General features: G+C 49.1%; 2 protein-coding genes across 2 annotated transcripts in view; one reads left to right on the top strand and one right to left on the bottom strand.

The window, feature by feature from the left end:
* The window catches only part of Trappc12 (trafficking protein particle complex subunit 12), a 41302-nt gene extending 32339 nt beyond the window's left edge, over positions 1–8963 (top strand). The window contains 4 exon segments of the mRNA XM_051201207.1: positions 2493–2591; positions 6934–7034; positions 7774–7861; positions 8037–8963. Coding sequence (XP_051057164.1) covers positions 2493–2591; positions 6934–7034; positions 7774–7861; positions 8037–8279 — 531 coding nt within the window. The 3' untranslated portion in view covers positions 8280–8963.
* Positions 8964–11787: 2824 nt separating this feature from the next.
* On the bottom strand, positions 11788–18992 carry Adi1 (acireductone dioxygenase 1). Its single transcript, XM_051201220.1, has 4 exons — positions 18864–18992; positions 15827–15946; positions 14982–15161; positions 11788–12661 (listed from the first exon to the last, which is right to left on the bottom strand). The coding sequence occupies exons 1-4, from the start codon at positions 18981–18983 to the stop codon at positions 12542–12544; spliced, it is 540 nt and encodes a 179-aa protein (XP_051057177.1). The 5' UTR covers positions 18984–18992; the 3' UTR covers positions 11788–12541.
* Positions 18993–19979: the final 987 nt, after the last annotated feature.

Here is a 19979-nt window from a genome sequence, read left to right on the forward strand (position 1 = left end):
ACCTGCCCGGCGCTGTAGCCTCCCTTGGACCTTGGATAATCCCTGCTGTGTAACCATACCTCCCACACTACACCACCACCTGTGTGGCTTCTTCTTTTGTGGGAAAAAGCCCGCAGCACTCAGGCTGCCTCCTCCTCAGGTCACACTACATGAACCCTCTGATGGCAAAGAACCCTCTGATGGCAAAAGGCCATTAATATGGCTTAGCTGTCACTCCTCCAATGCAATTGCTAACAGATTGTGCTAGAATACTTTTGCCCATGCACCGAGTGTCTGTATGTGTTCTTAAGGTGTGTGGCCAGAAGAGTAGATTTGGCACTCTCCAAGAAGCTGCTGTTGGCCTCGTTCTTGTAAAGGGTTCTAAGAATGAGTGGTTTCACTGAATCGTAACAAACTGGGAAGTACCCCGCACAGCTCTAAACCCTCTAACAGGCTTGCCCTAAAGCCTAAGGTTTGTTGATGTCTGCAAACATTGATGCCTGCCTGCTGATCTGTCCTCTGCTGCTCCTTTATCTCATAGTTCCCACACCTGTAGGTCTACAGTAAAATTCCATCAAAGCTAGATGTGATGTCGAACACCTTTAACCCCAACACTTTCGAGGCTGAGGCAAGGGGATCTCTGAGAGTTCAAGACCAGCCTGGTCTGCATCACTACAGGCCATACAGAGCTACATAATGTTTACAGAATAAAAAAAGACCATTTATCTATAATGGGTATAGTCAGGTATATTTCAGTCTGTTTTTTTCCTGCCAGGCCATCAGTAGCATGAACCCCTGACTCCAGGCAGGTTTGAAAGGCAATAATGCCAGTCAAAAAGCCTAGGGTCCCAGCAGGACTTGTTATCCAGGCATATTGACCTTCTATGCTCCTACCCTGGCCCTGTCAACAGCTATCTATCAGATGCATCAAGAGCACAACGGAGCACAGGTCACGACAGCATGTACCCAGGTGCAGCACTGTGGCTTGGAACTGGTGACAGTCAGCACCGTCTGCCTATGCTCACTGAAACCAAATGTAGAGGTGCATGTCAGGGTAGAGGGACAACAGGGCGGAGCTTAGGGCCTGACTCCTGAGGGAGGTAAGACTGGGTGCTGCTCATCTGTAGAGCAGTCAGACCCCAGGACAGTGGTGTGAGAGCAGGTCCATCCACAACTACACAAGCATGGCGTGTCTTCATGACCCTGTCACATAGAGTCACAGCCCTCTCTGTCTTCGTGACCCTGTCACATAGAGTCACAGCCCTCTCTGTGGACACGCCATGGGACATGGTCACAGATGCACCTGACGCTCTCACACGTGCACCTCCTGCTGGCACAACTAGAAGTAAGGCAGCCCGGCCTCAGGCAGCAGTGACGGGTGGGAGAGGGAATGAAGGCATGTGGGCTCTGGCGCCTTGTGAGCATCAGGCCTTGAATAAAATTAGTTTTAACGAGCTGCACTTGAAGGTACCAGACTGGAGAGTCTTTTTTTTTTTTTTTTTTTTTTTTTTTTTCCTGCCAAACTGGAGTTTTACTCATCGTCTGTCTTTTAACCTCCCAATTAGCAAACTCAGTAACTATAGTCCCAGTTTGGAGGAAACAAAGTTTAGAATACAGAAATGAAATACCTTCCCGAATATTATGGTTAGGAAGAAATCCACAGTGGTGTCCCTGGGCTGGTGACCATGAGCTATGTCCAAAAGGGCACAATTGTCCAGCACAGATCATATCACAGAGCTTGCTCAGGTGCACGGCTACAGAGGATGCAGGAGGAGCTGACCTCTGAATCCTGTGATGGGCAGCTCCCAGCTCTTTTACTACTGTAGACCAGAAGTGGGTGATGGACACTAGGTGGGTAATAGACAGACTGCCTCAAGGAGGGGCTGCAGGCAGGGTTGGCACATGGCCACTACTAGGAAGGTGTACAGAGCTGGAACACGTGAAGACAAAGGCTCTGCAGTCTGCAGACACCAAGCTTAGAGCACCAGAGCGCCTCAGTGACCCTGTCCCTACAGGGACAGGGCAGCAGTAACTACACATGCATCATAGGAAGCAGTGCCATCCACATGCCTCACTGTCACAGCAGAGTTGATTGGTAGGCTATTTGTTTCAATACGGATATTTCACCTCAGCATCTAGCACAGAAAGTGAGACACTTTTAAAGTGTGGCTTATGTGTTTGGAGGATGGGATGGTGCAGAACCACAAGTCCTTTAGCAATTGTGCCGGAAAAGAGCTAGGGACCCAGCGTGGGAACTTGTGGCTTCTGCTTAACAAGAAGCAGCCTTTAAGCCTACCTCTGGGAATAGAGCCCCTGTGACAACAGAAGAATGTATGTCACAGGGATCTCAGCCCACCCCCATTAAGAGGGAAGGGTCCTGCACTGCTGTGTGTGTGTGTGTGTGTGTGTGTGTGTGTGTGTGTGTGTGTGTGTGTGTGTGTATGTGTGCAGTGCTCTGTGAACAGCTATACAGCTTCCCCAGGTCAAAACATGCTTTTGGTCTCTTGCCACAGGACTACGTGCTGGCTGTAGACGCTTACCACGCAGTTATCAAGTACTACCCGGAGCAGGAGCCACAGCTGCTGAGTGGCATTGGCCGAATCCTCCTCCAGGTACCAACTACAGTGCTGACAGCCCGAAAGCCGAGTAGGGCAGCTGCAGTCCAGCAGGCTTGCCTGTAAATTCTGTGTCCCTCAGAACTTATACAAATAGGGAGTAGTAAGGAAATACGTCAGTTCAAATTAACGTGACATCAAGGTGTCTTTTGCAATGATCCTGCTGGATGCTGTTCTGTCCTGTTGCACTTAGGGACATCTGTCAAACTGCAGCTGTTCTGTTAAGGGAGGGAACACTCACGTGCACCCTGACATGGTGGCTGCAGTAATGCAGAGGCTCAGCAGGGCTCTCTGATGTTTGGCACGTCTTCCTGTCAGTTCCAGGATCATGATCTCCCACTGCAGGCTTCCCAGCATATGGGCCCGGTGCGTCTGTCTCTTGAGAGCCTCTGAATGTGGGAGAGGCAGATGGGTGAGGAACATCTAATGGCAAGAGGAGAAAGAGCCAAACCACACAGGCACGTGATCACAGGAGTCAGGCACTGCTACACTCATGACCTCACAGTTGGCCACCACATCTAAAACAGCATCTCTAGCCGGGACTCTTCCTAACACTAGGAGCCTAGAACTCCCAGGTACCAAATCCATGTCCCGACTCCTTAGCAAGGCCCTCCTGCTTGGAAGACCCAGGACACAGGAGGGGACACTGGAAGTACTATAGAGTGGGAATTCTGATAGTTTAGGGGCCAGGTAAGGCCCAAGGATGCATGTCCCTTATGGACCACATTTCCACAGTGACGGCCATGGAACAGAATGAAGGGTAAATGTTTGTGGGATGAAACTGATGTCATCACTGAACTGGAGCTGATAATGTTGAATGCATGGGATGATGACAGAAAAGGGAGCCCTTGCTCCACCCTGAATTTGATCTGCAAGTCAGAGGAGAGCATGGCTCACTGGTGTTGTAAGCCAGTGCTGCCCTGGGGAGGAAAGAGAGGTAGTGCCCTCAGCAGACAAAGGGCAAAATGTAAGGGTAATACATTTGCTGTGTAGCAGGGCTGGGTTGCTTAGCCTTGGGGACTGCTGCAGGCCAGACAGAGGAGAGCCACAGTCCTCTGGACAGGTTTCTTCAGAGCCCAAAGAGGTTAGATCTTCAAGGCCAGGATCCCTGTGCACTGTTGAGTTTGACCTACAAGCAATGTGGTGTTGGCACCTTCAGTCTTACATACCCAGTCTCTTGCCTAGGGTGCACAGGAGTAACTGGCCAATCTTCAGTGAGAAAAGAGGAGCAGCCTCCCTCTGGCCATCCCAGCAGACTCAGGCCCTAGTCAACACAACATGGCCAGGCTTAAGATACTTGGTCATCCCACCCTGATGGGTGAGCAGAGTGAGCCCCCTCTACAGCCATTTCTGTCTGAGTGTGTGAACCAAATGTGGACATACTCTCACGTGTTCTCAGAGGCCTCCCTGGCTTCTGAGTCTAGGAAAGTACACCAGAGAAATAGAAGATCAGACACTGATCCAAATAAGGCAAGACACTTCCCATCACAGTGCTGAAGAGTGGGAATAGAGGATTGCTGCAAACAAATGTGCAGAGGCCTGCAGGGAAGATTCGGTACCATTGGGGATGGACTGCACCGACTGAGATGAAGTAGATGACAGACAGTGGGCTCCTAGATAATCTCATACAGGTGAATTGGAGATTGACATGCTCCTTCTCCATTGGACTCACACTTAGATTGAAATTTGTCTTTAAGGTTTTTCAAAAATGTCGTGTAACCTAGGAACAGGTGAGCCATTATTTTATCACCCCCACAAACACAATTGGCTAGACCACAGAGGAAGACAAGGCACATGCCCCTCCCCTTGCCCCTGCTGGGTCTCCTGGACACATACCAGTTGAAATTATTCAGGGTGTTTTATTCTGAAGAGCATTGGTCTTCATCCGTTCTGAGATGGGCACAGAGCAAGTCTGGCTGTGAGCATAGGGTCAGCCACCTCTGTAGGCTGTACGCCATTCATGTAACAGCTGGAAACCCAGCTCAGGAGTACAGCACAGTAAAGGACTTGTTTCTGATTCAGTTCCCAGTTAAGAGGGAACTCTTCACGCCTTTGCCTATTCCCACAGGCGTGACTGCCTCCTACCCGTATCCCCTGCCAGCCTTCAGAGAGGCCAGGTGGCATCTGCATATTTGAGTCTCCCGGGCCTGTGGATATTACCATCACACATAGCATCCAGCAGACCATGTGTGCCTTCTGCTCAGAAAGCAGGTGGACAGTGGCTAGGGGGAGGGGATTACACATGAGAGGGATTCCACACTGAGGAAGCCCATTCACAGAAGGCTGGGGATCACCTGTATCCGGGAGCCTCTCAGACAGTCCAGAAGCAGAGCAGAGTGGTCCCATGTCTGGACATCTGGAGCATTCATCCTTTGAAGTTACTTCTTTCTGACTCACACCCTGCCCCTCCAGATCTTTTCACCTGGCTCTTAGGAGGTCATCACTCATACCAGCAAGGTAGCATTTGAACCACCATAGAAGTGTAGTAGCCAATGGAAGCCGCAGCACTGCTGTCCAAGACAGGACAAGAGGAGACTCATTACTTCAAAGCAGCTGACCCATGGCTATCAGAGATCGCTGGAGAGCCAAGGTGCCAGACCATAGGGGACTGCAGCGAGCCAGGGAGTGAATGCTGGAACACAGCGGGGGAGGAACAGGAGAGGCCTCAACATGTCAGGGATGGTGGCAGCCTAGCAGATGAGGATGGTCAGTTGGAACTGCAACTATGAGAAGGGGCAGGTGGGGAACAGTGGTACACAATGGCCCAAGGACGCCTGATGGGTGGTGTCCTAGACATCACATTAAATATCTGTGTGTATACCTGCAGCTCATTAACCAGCAGGCAGACCTCAGGAAAACTGCTGAGAAAGGAATGGTCTCCAGCTTGACAAACTGTCAGCCCCTCTCCAGGAAATGCAAAACCTTTCCTTGTTTATTTTTTGAGCCATTTAGTGGGTAGAAATGATTACAAGGACAAATATTCGAGAACACCAATGAGAAGGCTGAAGTGTTTCGACCCGTGCTGCCCCCTCATCCCCAGGTGAGAAGAGCCCAAATTAGAGAGGGCTCCTTCCACTTGCCCCCCTCCCCAGGCCTAGGGCCACTGTGGAGACAGTGGTCACTAACTGCCTGTTACCCCTCCTGTGGGGCAAAGCAGTGCTCCACCAGGGTAGAACCTCAGGCTCTCTCCCCTAAGCTCCCTACCCAGTGTACTCTAGTCACTCTGGAGAGACTTACCTGGGCCTCACTCTGGTTCCAAAAACACACCTGCAGGAAGGATGATCTGCTCCCCAAAACGCTGACTCCCCACATACAATGTAAGACAGAAGTCACCCCAAGTGTGTCCCCAAACAGTGATAAGGTGGTGTCAAAGGGGAGAGCCACCAGGCTGAGACAACCTGAACTATCTTCCTAATACATAAGCTAGACATCACATGAATGGAGAGGAGAACTCATACAGCTCAGTTGCTCAGTGATCCTCCAGGTGTTAGGAGGCAAGCGGGGTGTTCATTATAATAAGGTATGGTGTGGTCAAAAGATGGTATCCTATGGGACTTCTAGTGTCCTCCAAGCAGGCCATGAACAAATGGTCTGTCCTTTACCCGTATGTATAATGTTGGTGTGTAACAGACTCCTTTATTTTCTTCCACTTCTCTAACTTGAGCGAAGGTTTCCCTTCACGTCTCAGCTCTGTACCCTGACACCGCCCCCCCCCCCCATCACCAATGGAGAGCCAGGGCTAAGTTGTAAGCGGAAGGGCCAGAACTTCCAGTGCTATTGAGTATGCGTTCTTTCATCTGCCTTAGGATAGGTGCCTATCCTAAGGGGCCCTGCTTTGTTTGAGGGACAGATGGCTTTTTCACAAGGCATATGAATGGGTTTGCTCCTTTGTTTTTCTAGTATTATCAAAGTATTATTCTGTATTATTTGATTAAAATATTACTTAGAAATTGGCAAATTGGTGGTATCTACTCTGTCACCAGGCATAAATATCCCAGAAATTGACCTGGGCATCTTGTGTTGTTACCAAAGTTGGTTTTGAGTTAATGCTGTGCCAGAATTTATTCTTGGGGTACAGCTGCTAATTTGTAATACTCAAGCCAGGTATTTGTTCACATTAACGTAATCCCCCCAACAGACAGGAAGCACCAGGCACTCTGAGTTGCTTTGCTTTGTTGCTGGGCACTATAGGAGACTCTGTCTTTATTAAAAGTCTCCTGCTCACCAGGTGGGCTTTGGGGACCCCTGTGTGGCATGATACCAGGGAACAAGTGGGACTTTACATTTATTTGTCTTCTAACCTGTCAGCTAGACTGACTGGATAACTTTGTCAAAGCAGATTGGAGACATAAAAACAGCTGAAAAATATTTTCAAGACGTTGAAAAAGCAACAAAGAAGTTGGATGGACTGCAGGGTAAAATAATGGTCTTAATGAACAGGTAAATATCCTTCAGTGACCTATATGTGCACATATACACATGCATGCCAAGCTCGGAGGGCCACTGTGGAGAGTTGGCTCTGAAACATGTGCGCTCTGTGGACTGAACTCAGGGTTCAAAGGACAGCTGGTGATCTAACCCGCTGAGTAATCTCACTGGCCCACAGTTTGGGGTGTGTCTTTCTCCCACCTGCCCCAGTCCTCAGTGCTGAGAACCAGGAGCCTCAGGCCAGGTAGTCTGTTGGCCTTCTAGAACCGCAGCCCTGCTCCTTACTCCTAAGAACCAGTCTGCAGGGATCCCTGCTCTTCACAGAGTGCACCTGTTCTCAGTATAGACTTACACCGGTACGTTACACCCGCCATCGGGCTCCTGCCAGCACTGGTCTCAGGGTTAGCTTTCATGAGTCGTGTGCCACAAGATCATGAGTGTATGGTCCTCAGGACTGGCCTGCTCCCCCTCTAACCAGACCAGGAAGGGAACAGGGTATGGGGGTCTGTTCATAAGGCAGGGAAGTCACCTTGGTTTGGAGCCTCGGAGTCTGGACTGGAACCTGGATGGCTGACTTGCTAGTGAGTCTGGTGTTTCGGTCAGGTCAGCCATAAATCTAGTGTCCACCTGAGAGCCCAGAACTCACTCTGTCATGTGTCCCTAATCCCCGTGGTGTACGTGGCACTGGCCCTGGCTGGAGAGAACTCTCGGCTTTCCTGTGTTCACTGCTTTACCTCTGTGTGCATTGCAGAGCCTTTCTGTACCTTGGCCAGAATAACTTTGCAGACGCTCACAAGTTCTTCACAGAGATTTTGAGGATGGACCCCGCAAACGCAGTGGTAAGACATGCAGACTTGGTACCCAGCAGGCCCCTCTACTTTTTGCAGACCAGCAAACCCAGGTTCCTGTTCTGGCCTGGCCTGAGACATCCATAAAGGGGCTGGTGAGACATGGGGACCAGAGACCACCAAGAGCACGCAGGGCCCCCCCTAAGCACATGTCCTCTCCCCCCAGGCCAACAACAACGCCGCTGTGTGTCTGCTTTACCTGGGCAAGCTCAAGGACTCCCTGCGGCAGCTGGAGGCCATGGTGCAACAGGACCCCAGACACTACCTGCATGAGAGCGTGCTCTTCAACCTGACCACCATGTATGAGCTAGAGTCCTCAAGGAGCATGCAGAAGAAGCAGAGCCTGCTCGAGGCTGTTGCCAGCAAAGAAGGGGACAGCTTCAACACACAGTGCCTCAAGCTGGCCTAGTTCCTGTCTCTTTACCCTGCAGGCCCCTGAGCAGATGGATCAGTAAACGCATCTGACAGGGTGTAGGAGCATGCCTTGAGCCGGGGCCACTCTCAGACCCACTGTCCTGCCTACCGTGCAGTTGCCACAGCACTGCCTGTTGGGTGAAGGTGGGCTGTGTGAATGGCATTCAGAGGCAGGAAGCACAAGACACTTTGGGCCCCTTTGGTTTGTTCCTGGACGTTAACCTCTCAGTGATCATTTCTGAATACTTACAGAGAAGCAGTTAAGTGTATGATATCGCCTGTTCTCACTACAGGCCTAAATGATTACAGTTCACTGTCTTCCTTCTACCATGTCCCAAACCAAAGCATCTCTTTGGTTATTCAGCTCACTCCTGGCCTGACAGGCTACTCTGGATGGCCTGGGACGGGTTGAGAGCCATCAGCACACTCAACACAACTGGAACAAGAAGCGTCTCAGGCCAGGCGTAGCATCTGTGCATTCCTTTGGGCCTGGAGGTCAGGATGTGTGCTCAATGCCTGTGTACCTCTACCACTCTGACATATGTAAAGCCTGACAGCAGCTGACACACAATCTCGGGATGCAGTACAGCACAGCTTGTGCCACGTGTGCTGAGGGCCTGGGTTCCACCTCAGCTCCATCAACTAAACGTCTATGGGACAAAGCAAAGCCACATGTCTGTTCACTGTTGTAATAAATGAAAAGATAAAGCTCTTGTGTGACTTCCTGGGGTGACATGGGCAAATACCTCAAGTGACAAAGATGACAGACCATACTGTCTTACCCAAGACTAACTTAGAGAAGCAATGAATTTGGGGTGTGTGGGGGAGGGAACTCACGAGAGCACGGACACCCAGAGGTACAGAAACTTGGTGGTGCCTGTCAAAAGCTGTGTCTCTGGAGTCCTACAAAACTTGAAGGCAGCTCAGCTGGCCAGCCTCCACTCCCCAGCTCTCCTTCCTACTGTGTAACCTTGAGAAGAGGCCTTGTGTTCCTCCAGGAGGTAGCGGTTCAGTTCAGAGGCAATGTCTATACAGCACCCCACCCCATTCCCAGCTTACATTCTCCCAACACTCCCTTTCACAGCATTTCTTGAGCCTTACAGGTGCTGTGTACATGTTGGTTCGTGACTAAACACTGTTCCGCAGTGCCTCAGCAACAGTCACTCTCAGGAGCTGACTAGCTGGTCTCCTCAGTCACCTTTGAGGTAAAAGACAGATGTTTCAGAGGGCAGTTGAAGAGCATGTCACATCTGCTTTAACAAAATCAGAGCAGTGGCCTGTGGCCTGGCCAGCAACAAGTATCAGCCATGATACTTGTTTCCTGCATGGGAGCATACCCCGATTCCACTCAGAAGCCAGAAAGGGGACATCAGATCCCCTAGAGCTGGAGCTCCATATAATTATGAGCCCCGGGCATAGGTTCTGGGAACCACAGGTGCAGCAAGCCTGAGCCATCTCTCCAGATCTTGTGTTCTGCATCCTTAAGGACGGAACTAGGGAATACAGCATACAGAAGAGGCAGAGCCAAGTGGACATTCACTGCCAGCAAGGACAGAAGACGGGTGCTCACAGCCTCCATGACCAGAGACCAGACCTTAGGGGCTGAGGCACAACATCTTGCCTGTTATCAGGCCAGGATGTGGGAACAAAGCCACAAGGGTCCCCAGCTCTGGCCATGGGGAGAGAGTGGCAAACTCACACTGCTCACCTCAGGCACCACATAATCAGATGTCATGCCAAGAGATACCAGGTGTTCTGGCAATGGAAACAGCAAACTTGAGTTCTGGTCTCACATCTGCAGGTAAGTTTGGTCCAACACTCTCCAAGGCTGCATCCCCACCCCCTCTTAGTCAGTGTTCTATTGCTATGAAGAAACATCATAACCATGGCAACTCATAAAGTTTAATTGGGGGTGCCATACAGCTTCAGAGGTTCCATCCATTATTGTGGCAAGAAGCATGGCAGCATGCAGGCAGACATGGTGCTGGAGAAACAGCTGAGAGCTCTACAGGAACAAAAAACACAGGGCCTGGCTTGGGCTTTTGAAACACCAAAGCCCACACTTCCAAAAAAGGCCACGCCTCCTAATCCTTCTCAATTGTGCCACTCCCTGGTGACCAAGCATTCAAAGCCCATGAGGGCCATTCCTATTCACCCTCCCATTGCAAGGCGAGGGCTAGCGAAGACAGAAGAGTGACTGTTCTTGCCGTCCTGAGATCATGTCCCAAGACTGGGTCACTCCAAATGAGCTTTGAGCCTGTCGGTGTTACAGCCATCACACAGCTGACCCAGCGAACTAGATTTGCACATGGGGAACTACCACACAGTTGACATGCTGAGCTGGACCCACACATGGGCAGACCCCAAGTTCTTCCTGCCTGTCCTCATCTCTACAGCATCTGGCACAAGTTCTCTGAGGAAACCAAGGCAGATGCTGGTACACACTCCACTCTTCTGACCCCTCACACAGGGACCCCAGTTACCCTGGCAACCCAGCCTGTCCTCACTCTAAAAACAGGAGTAACAGGCTCTTTTTAAGGGCTTACTACACCAGTTTTTTTTTAATGGCCCTTGTTCTAATCACTCACCACCATACCACACTATTCACTGCCACACTCCTTCAGGAACAATCCCCCTTTCTTGCTTGTGTCCTCCTAGACTGTTAATGCCTGTGGGTCTTGGACCCATCTGAACAACAACACCTCCGTGTAGCCCTTTCCAACCACACTGGTGAGAAGTAAGAGGCCAGAATGTGACCAGCCTCCCCAAGACCTTTATATAGAGCCCACCACTAGGAAGCTCACAGGAGACAATACCAAGTCTGGAGCTCACCTAGGTCTGGTTCAAGCAGAGTCAATGCCAAAACCTTCATGTGCCATAAATCACCCTTGCTACATGTAGTTGGGTGTTCAAGCTACAAGATATGCAGGAGGCCAGGGTTTTAACTGGCCTGTGGACATTCATCTAGCATAAACAGCACACACAAAGGGAAGCCTGTGTGACAGTTTTCTACTACTGTGATAAACACCATAACTTTTGGGGGAGGAAAAGGGCTATTTCAAGGTTGCAGTCTCTCATGTAGGGAAGTCAACAGAAATCTGGGGGGGGGGGGAGAAAAAAACTGAAACCAAAGCCATGAAGGAACACAGGCACCCAGAAAGTAGAGGCAAGAGGATCTCTGTGAGTTCCAGGCCAGCCACTGCTACAGAGTAATAGTCTTCAAAACAAACAACAATAGCCGGTAGACAAAAGCTACCCAGTCAGTCCTTACTTAAAGACAGTAGCTCTAGACGGGTAGAGCCCAGGATGTGCTGCTTGAGTTCTGAAGCTGAGGCAACTTCAGTCACCCACCCATGGCTCCAGCTCCCCCATACAGCAGAAGCAGAACCAATACAGTGACTAAGGAAATCACACTGAAAGCTATCACTAAGAGAACAGCCTGCCCTCCTATGGCATGGACTGTGGACTTTTCTGTAATTGTGACACACGACACATAAACATAATTTAGCATTATTATTCTTTATTTGTGGTGCTGGGGACCCACACCCAGGGCCTTGTGTATGCTAGGTTAGTGTTCTAAGTACCTAAAACACTTGAGGAGGAAAATCATACATTATACTTCTTTTGACTCTTGATTATAAAAAGGCTGAAATCACATTGGAAAATTTCTACCCTGATGTAGAAATTAACCATGCACATATAAAATCATATAAGGAGTCCAGAAGGGGGCTTTAATGAAACAAGTAAAATGCCATACACTGGCATGAGTGTAACACCACTTACCAGGAGCATATAATTAAGATAGCTGTTTTAATCTGAAGGAAAAAGAACTAATAACCTCACTTCCCCTCCCAAAGATCAGTGAGCAAGAAAAACATCTTCCTTCTGGTTAGTTGTGCTGGGTTTAACTGCCCCCTTCCAAAGGGCATAGCTTCACACTCCATTAGACAGCTACAGGACCTTCTGGCAGATCTGGTAGATCTGTTATGCATTAATACACACACCAACCCAGGGCTCCCATACCTTGACAGAGTTTGGGGAAAATTAAGGTCACTTGTTCACATTTTTGTGGCTTCCATGTAAGAATGACTTTTATAGATGCTTTTGATTACAAAGGTTCTGATCTGACAATCTTCCAAGGAAAGCAGAGCTGGTCTGGCATCAAATTCATATACAAAAGCAGAGAGATGATCAACCTTCCCACCGGTAACCTCAGCAAGAGCCTCACATAGTGCAGTTACTCTTCAGAGAGCACTACTAGGCTCTTCCTTCCAAAAACTTCACGTACTGTGCCCGGGCATCAAAATGGTCAGCCGGACGGTTGTACGGTGTCCACACAGGATCTCCCACAAACAGCCGCATGGCCTTCACATAATTCTGAAAAACAAGCCCCACATCTCACTGAACACTTCTACTCATTACGTGGGAACAATCGAGGCAGCACTCAAAGCTGTCTCATCCACTTAGCACTCAGCTCCTTCACACCTCTGTGCAAGCAGTGTGGCTACTTCCAAGCAGCATAAGCATCTGCACTCCTGCTCCGGGTCCACACCTGAGCAGAAACAGGTCTGGACTCCGCCTACCCTCCTTACTTCCTCCCCTGGGCACAGCCCTTCCATCACCAGACCCCTGCCGTTTAGCTGGTAGGAGAATAATCCGTCAGCACTTATATTAACCAGAAATGCAGTTTCCATGCAGCCCTTACCTTCATTCTACAAATAAACACACCCATGGAAAACTGACAAATGCATGTTACAGAACCATTGACATCCACAATGTGGGAATAAGCTCATCGACAGGGATTCCCTATCCAGTGGGTAAATCACTGTTAAACAAATCAGGCTTGTCTTACTGTGCAACTGTGAACAAGAGGCGGGTTCTTTGTGCACCCCGAAGTGCACCAAGTGGAAAGAGCCTGCTGCCTCTGGGGTCAAAGGAGGAAAGAGAGAATGGTGACTCTGAATATGCTAACACCCTCTAAAGCAGTGGTTCCCAACCTGGGGCTCGAGACCCCCTTTGGGGTATCTTGCATATCAGATATTTACATGCTGACAGTAGCAAAATTAGTTATGGTGTAGCAATGAAATAGTTTTATGGTTGGGGTCATCACAGCATGAAAAACTGTATTAAAGGGTTGCAGCATTAGGGAGGTTGAGAACCAGTGATCTAAAGGAACTATGGAGATGCAGCCGGTGACGTTCTTCAGGGATAGAACTGGGGCCTGGAGGAAGAGGGAAGAGAACACTGTTCATGACCTCCTTGTATCCATCTCATAATTCTTAATTCTTATTTTGCTCTGTTTTTTCAGGGTCTCACCTTACCCAACCTATCCTCAAAACCTGGTATGTAGCTGAACATGACATTGAGCCCTATTACTCCTGCCTGAACCTCCCAAATGCTGAGGTGACAGACATATGCCACCATACCTGGCTTCATAATTCTGAATTTTAAATCATGTGCATTTACTATTAATTTGGAAGGGCTAGAGTGATGACTCAATAGTTAAGGGTGCATATGCCCTTGAAGGGGGCCCAAGTTCAGTTCCCAGCACCCATTTCAGGTGGCCCACAATCACAACTCCAGTTCCAGAAGGCCCAGTGTCTTCTTCTAGGTTCCGCAAGAACCTGCACCCGTGAGCACTTACCCCAACAGACAAACACATAATTTAAAAATAAAATTTGTTTTAGTTAACTTGGGCTAGGGATGTAGCTCAGTTGTTAGACTGTCAGTCCAGCATGAGGCCCCTTATTCTATCCACAGCACTACAGAAACTAGGTCTGGTGGCAAACACCCATAATCCCAGCACTGGGGAGGTCGAGACAGGAAGATCAGAATTTTGAGATCATCCTCAACTACATAATGAATTCAAGGCCAGCCTGGAATACAGGAGACCCTGCCTTAAAAACCAAAAATGATACTTTAATATCAGGTTTAACCATAAATGTCTACTAAAACCCTAATCCCTGTGTTTACTTCCAGACCTAATTGATGTGGGATAATGTTCTTGTTCACTGTAAAGGTTTGTCACTTGCAATGGTTTAATAAAACTCGGATTGACCAGTAGCCAGGTAGAAGGTATAGGTAGGGCTACCAGACTAGGAGAATTCTGGGAAGGGGAATGCAGAAAGGAGTTGCCTGCCAGACACAGAGGAAGCAAAATGAGATTGCCTTACTGAGAAAAGGTGCCAAGCCACATGGCTAAACATAGATAAGAATTATGTGTTAATTTAAGTTGTAAGAGTTTGTTAGTAATAAGCCTGAGTAATAGGCCAAACGGTTTATAATTAATATAAGCCTCTGTGTGTTTATTTGGGACTGAACGGCTGAAGGACGAGGCTGGGCAGAAACTTCCATCTACACCTAATAACTGTACTGCATGACTGCTGAGGTCCCCAAATAAGAGTGCCCCCATCCTATAGGTGCCCTGCCATCAGTAACAAGTGCAGGCTCCCCATTCAGCGAGGTGTGGGTCTCTCTCCTGAGATACCTGCTGCTTTCACCGAACGCTGTGCCACTGTTCACCAAGAACAAAAGTGAGATCCTAACCCTTCCCACGCAGGCTCCACTGGCTCTCTCTGAGGCAGCTGTGACTGGCCGTGTGTCTAGGAGATGAGTCTCTAGCAACACAGCTATGGAGTCACCATGGCCACCTGTGATGTCTATGCACAGGCCAGACCACAGCACAGCACACTCTCACCTTCTCATCCAGCGTGAAACGGTGATAGATGCCGGCAGGAAGTGTGATCATGTCCCCCTTCTCCATGGAAATCCGGATCCATTTGTCCTCCTTGTCCCTGACATCGAAGTACCCACTGCCCTCTAGGATGTAGCGGATCTCCTCATCCAGGTGCAGATGCTCTTCGAAGAACATCTTGATCTAGTGGGAGAGGGAAGCTGTCAGGAAGCCCCAGCCCTTACAGCCAGACTACGGTGAATGCTACAAGCCATTAAAAGTACTAGGAGCTGAGCCAGGGAGATGACACCATTGGTAAAAGCACCTGCCACCACGACTGATGTCTTGAATTTAATCCCCAGACCCCAAATGGTAGGAGAAGCCAACTGAGACAGGTTCTCATGGAGCCTAGGCTGGCCTCAAACTTGCTAAGTAGCTGAGATGAACTTGAACTTCTGATCCTCCCGCCTTCACCTTCCAACTGCTACCATTACATGCTCCGCTCTGTGAGGACATTGTTAATGACTCAGTGCCACCAAACTCAAATGGCCCCAGTGAAGTGGTCAGGTGCCCTGAAGACACCACCCCTAAGATCTCAGGAAAACATCCAAGTCTAGGGAAGAGCCAGGTCCGGAGCTGTGAATCCCATGGAGAAAACCCCAAGCTGATCCAGGATTCACTGGTAGATCTACCACACAAAAGGGATAAAGCACCACCACCAGTCACCACCCTCAAAATAGCTGGAAAGGAGGGAATCACCCACCTCACTCCATGAGGACAGTATCGCCCTGCCCCAAATCACACTAAATAGAAAGTCTTGTGTTAACAGGCAGGAAGGTGATGATTCTCTTCAGGCAGGGCCTGCTCACCTTCTCCTCAAAATTGGGAAGTGTATCTTTGCATATGGTAATGATGTCCATCCAGGAGTAGTTTCTCTCTTTCCGGATCTTTTCCAGTTCTGGATCATTCTCGTACTTGTCAGCATCCAACTATGTAAGTTTAAGCAAAATGGAGGCCATCTTAGCACAAGGATGTGTAACAAGTGAGCTAGGAGTTTGGCCCCCTGGTACAATGCTTGCTCCCCAGCCCTATATGAAGGAAGCATAGTAACATGCACCTTCCAGACCTGCAACTGGATCACCTAACGGGACATCTTTTATTCTTTGCCAGTCCTAGCCCAGCCTTCCTCCTCCTCCCCATTTGATAAACCATCCGTTTTCCACAGTGCCAGCTCTGCTTGAGTTTGCTGTCTTCTGCCACCAGTCCTGCTGGGTCCTCCACATTTCCAAGTGAACTTCTTATCCCTCATACCCTCGGCGTGTGTGTGGCCACTCTCCATCTTCCATGCAGTCTTACTAAGCTCTGTGTGATCAGCATGCTTCCTGTGCACAGACCAAGCTCAAGTTCATCAAGATGGACTGGGAGAGCTACTATGCTTTGACCCGACTTGGCTTTTCTACTTCTATCTGCCCCATCCCTCCACTGTTAAAGAAACCTGATTCTAAGCTGAAAAAATAACCACTTGCCATTCTTAAAAATCCACTGAAAAGGTGGGCCTGAAAAGATGGCTCATCGGTTAAGGGCACTGACTGCTTTCCCAAAAGACCAGGGTTCAAATCCCAGCACCCACATGGCAGCTAACAATTGTCTGTAACGCCAAGATCTGACACTCTCACTCAGACTTACCAGCACGCAAAACACCAATGCCTATACAATAAAAGTAAATAAACTTAAAAAAAAAAAAAACAAGAAAGGATTTTTTAAAAATTCCTGGGAAGTGTTGTGGTGGCTCATGACTGTAATTACAGCTACTCAGAATGCAACAGAGTTGTGAGTTGGGGGCCAGCCTAAGCACCATAGCAAAAATCCATCTCAAAAAAAAAGAAAAATAATACACATTCACACCCTTTCCTGGCAAGGTTCCATACCTAAAATTCCTGCTCACAATCTTTGTGTATCATAATCTTACCTATTCTCTAAAGTCCAAAGTCAAGGACTGCCCCCCTCTTTCTGACATGTTTTGAAAGGCTCCAGGAAGAACTAATCTAAAATCTTACTTGAAGCTTTAGCAATGAACTTAGTGATTCTTAGTTTTTGTTTTGCAAAGAAGTGCACATTTTATCACCATCAGAACAGCACACTAATGCACTAGCATCAATACATTTTATACGTATGGGTATTATGCATGCATGTATGTCTGCACACCACTTTTGGACCTAGCATGGGGTGGGGAGGGGTAGGCAGGGGCAGAAGAGAACAGGAGATCCTCTGCAACTGGAATTACAGATAATTGTGAGCCAGCCAGATGGTTGTGGCCCACACCTTTAATCCCAGCACTCAGGAGGCAAGAGGCAGGTGGATCTCTGTGAGTTTGAGGTCTACAGAATGAGATCCAGGATGGGCTCCAAAGCTACACAGAGAAATCCTACACAGATAATTGTGAGCTGATGGCAAAGGAACCTGTGCTCTTAGCTCTGAGCCATCTGTCCATCCCTAATATATATTTTTAACAAGCCTGCAGCATGACACACTTAATGCCATTTTCAGTGCTGAATGTGCTCCTGCCTAATCCCTTTGTGCAATCTTTGTCACCTACAAGACAACATAAAAGGAGGGCCCACAGTGGAGTCACAATTGCTCCTGCATGAGGGAGTGTGGCCCTACAGCTCTGCAAAGGGAGCTGTTTAAGCCTTCTGTGAGCAGCTCTTAGTTGGCCTTCACCTGACACCAAAGGTACCTGATCTGATTCCAATATCAACTGTGCAAATAATTTCCTGTTTACAGATAATCTGGTACATGCAGGAAGTCTTGAGTTTGCCTCCTAAAGTATCTGTGAGGATTGCCAGAAGGGACTAAGATAATATTCCAAACAAAAGTTCTCTCAATCCAACTGTGTGGTCATGAGAGGGGTCTTTATCACCCTGCTGCCCCCTTTCCCTAAGAACTTCTGCAGTGGGAGGGAAGACTAACTCCTCCACTGGACAGGAATGCCAGGGGCCTCTCTGAGCAAACATCCCACCCCCACCCCAGAGGCACAGCTTGACTTACATGACATGGCTTCAGTTAACTAAAAGGCACTAATTTTGGAGGTCACCAGGTGAGTGTGTAGGGGCCATCATGGATACCTAGATTACTTCTCAGAAACTAGAAGGGTATGTTTTTTGAAACTACCCCCCCCCCATGCCTGAGCTGGTGTCCAACGAGTGGCGTTTTGATTCAGGAGGCCAAAAGTGCATCAACCACATCATTTTCTGGACATGTGTCCCAATGCAGAGCCACCTTTCACCCTGCTTCCTATCTCAAAAGTATCCTAGCAGAGATGGATTTGAGCATTGTTCCCACTTCACATGGCCACCCTATGCAGATGCATCCACAGGTCCTTACTTCAGTTGTGGGCTTTTTGCTATGAGTGCTCTGTCTACAAGTATGCCTGCATACCAGAAGAGATCATCAGATCCCATTATAAACAGTTGTGAACTGCCATGTGGTTGAATTGAACTCAGGACCTCTGAAAGTACAGCCAGTGCTCTGAACCGCTGAGCCATCTCTCCAGCCCCAGGCTTCTATGGTTTTAAGGGACACGACTGCAAAGTTCCTCAGGCGTGACTCTAAGCCAGATGGTTTGCATTTCACTTTGACCTTATCAAGGCAGACAAGCTAGAACCAGTCACCCCTCCACCAGCCCCAGTGTTGGAACTGAGTCACCCGTGACACTACCACGTGACTGACAGGTGGCACTGCGTTTGCAAACATTAGCTGTGAGCGCAGACGCGTGCTACGAGGAAAGCAGGCCCAAAATCCTATAGTTTCAGAGAGATACAGGGAGGGAGAGGCCATGCTGAACATGCGCCGGCTCCCCAAGCCTCTCAGTGCGCAGGCGCGCGCTGCTCCGGTCTGCACTCCTACCTTCCAGTACAACACTCCGAGAGTGCGCAGCTGCTCCAGGCCCACAGGGCGGTCGGGCTGCGCGCGGTGGGGCATCCGCGGGTCGGCCGCGGATTCGTCCATGTACCAGGCCTGCACCATGTCGATGGCAGCTTCCGCGAGCGGCGCTGGAGGGAGCAGGGCTGGACCGGGCGAGCCGGGACCGTTTGTGGGCGGGGCTGACGGGGAGGGCGGGGTCGTACGAAACGTTTAGTCCGTCCCAGGTGGAATCCGAGATTGCAACGTTGGCTGCAGAGCTCTGTTGGGCAGGACATTGATCATCGCCAGACGTGGCACCTACAGGCTGTGCTTGGTCTTTCTGTACCAACATGCGTGGCTGGCAAAAGCAGTAATTCATTCTTAATTCACAGGAGTGAAAGCAAATGCAAACCGAAAAGCATGTTGTCTAAACAGCCCAGGGGCTCAGTGGCATCTGCAGATGCAGTCACACAGAGGATCCCGGGGTCAGGACGGAACTCTGGCCTCGGCACCCGCAGATGAAACAGCTATCCACAGTCGCAGCAGTTACGTGTCTTCCCTGCTACCCTTGCTGTAGTAAAATACTCTGATAAGGGCAGCTTAAAGGTAGAAAAGGTTTGTTGGGTTCACTGTTCCACATTGAAGTCCATCACTGGGGGCAGCGGAGCTGTCAGAGCAGGAATTGGAAGCAGGTAGTCAAGGGTACAGAGAAGTGAACGCATGCGTGCATACTGACGACAGCCCCCTCTGTACTTCCATGCCTAAGGAATGGTGCTACCCACAGAGGCAAATCGTATTTGAATTAATGAAATTTAGACAGTTCCCCCACAGGCCAGCCTGATCTAGACAATTTCTCAATGATATCTCTCCCTGGGTGATTATAGATTTGTTAAGATAACAGTTAAAATTATGGCTCAACAGTTAAGAGCACTTGATGCTCTTTCAGAGGAACCCAGATGCGGCTCCCAGCAGCCACCTGGTAGGTCACAACCATCCATAACTCCAGTTCTTGGGGATCTGATACCCTCTTCTGACTTCTGTGGGTATGCTCAGATGTGATGATCATACGTGCAAGCAAAACACTTATAAATAAATCTAAAATACATAAAAACTAACCAC

This window comes from Phodopus roborovskii, unplaced genomic scaffold (assembly GCF_943737965.1).
Source record: "Phodopus roborovskii unplaced genomic scaffold, PHOROB, whole genome shotgun sequence".
NCBI lineage: Eukaryota > Metazoa > Chordata > Mammalia > Rodentia > Cricetidae > Phodopus > Phodopus roborovskii.

Coding starts and splice junctions, on each gene's coding strand:
- Adi1 (XM_051201220.1), bottom strand. CDS start 18,983: ATGGTGCAGGCCTGGTACATGGACGAATCCGCGGCCGACCCGCGGATG. Junction 15,947..18,863: donor TCGGAGTGTTGTACTGGAAG/GTAGGAGTGCAG, acceptor AAACTTACATAG/TTGGATGCTGACAAGTACGA. Junction 15,162..15,826: donor TTCCCAATTTTGAGGAGAAG/GTGAGCAGGCCC, acceptor CTCTCCCACTAG/ATCAAGATGTTCTTCGAAGA.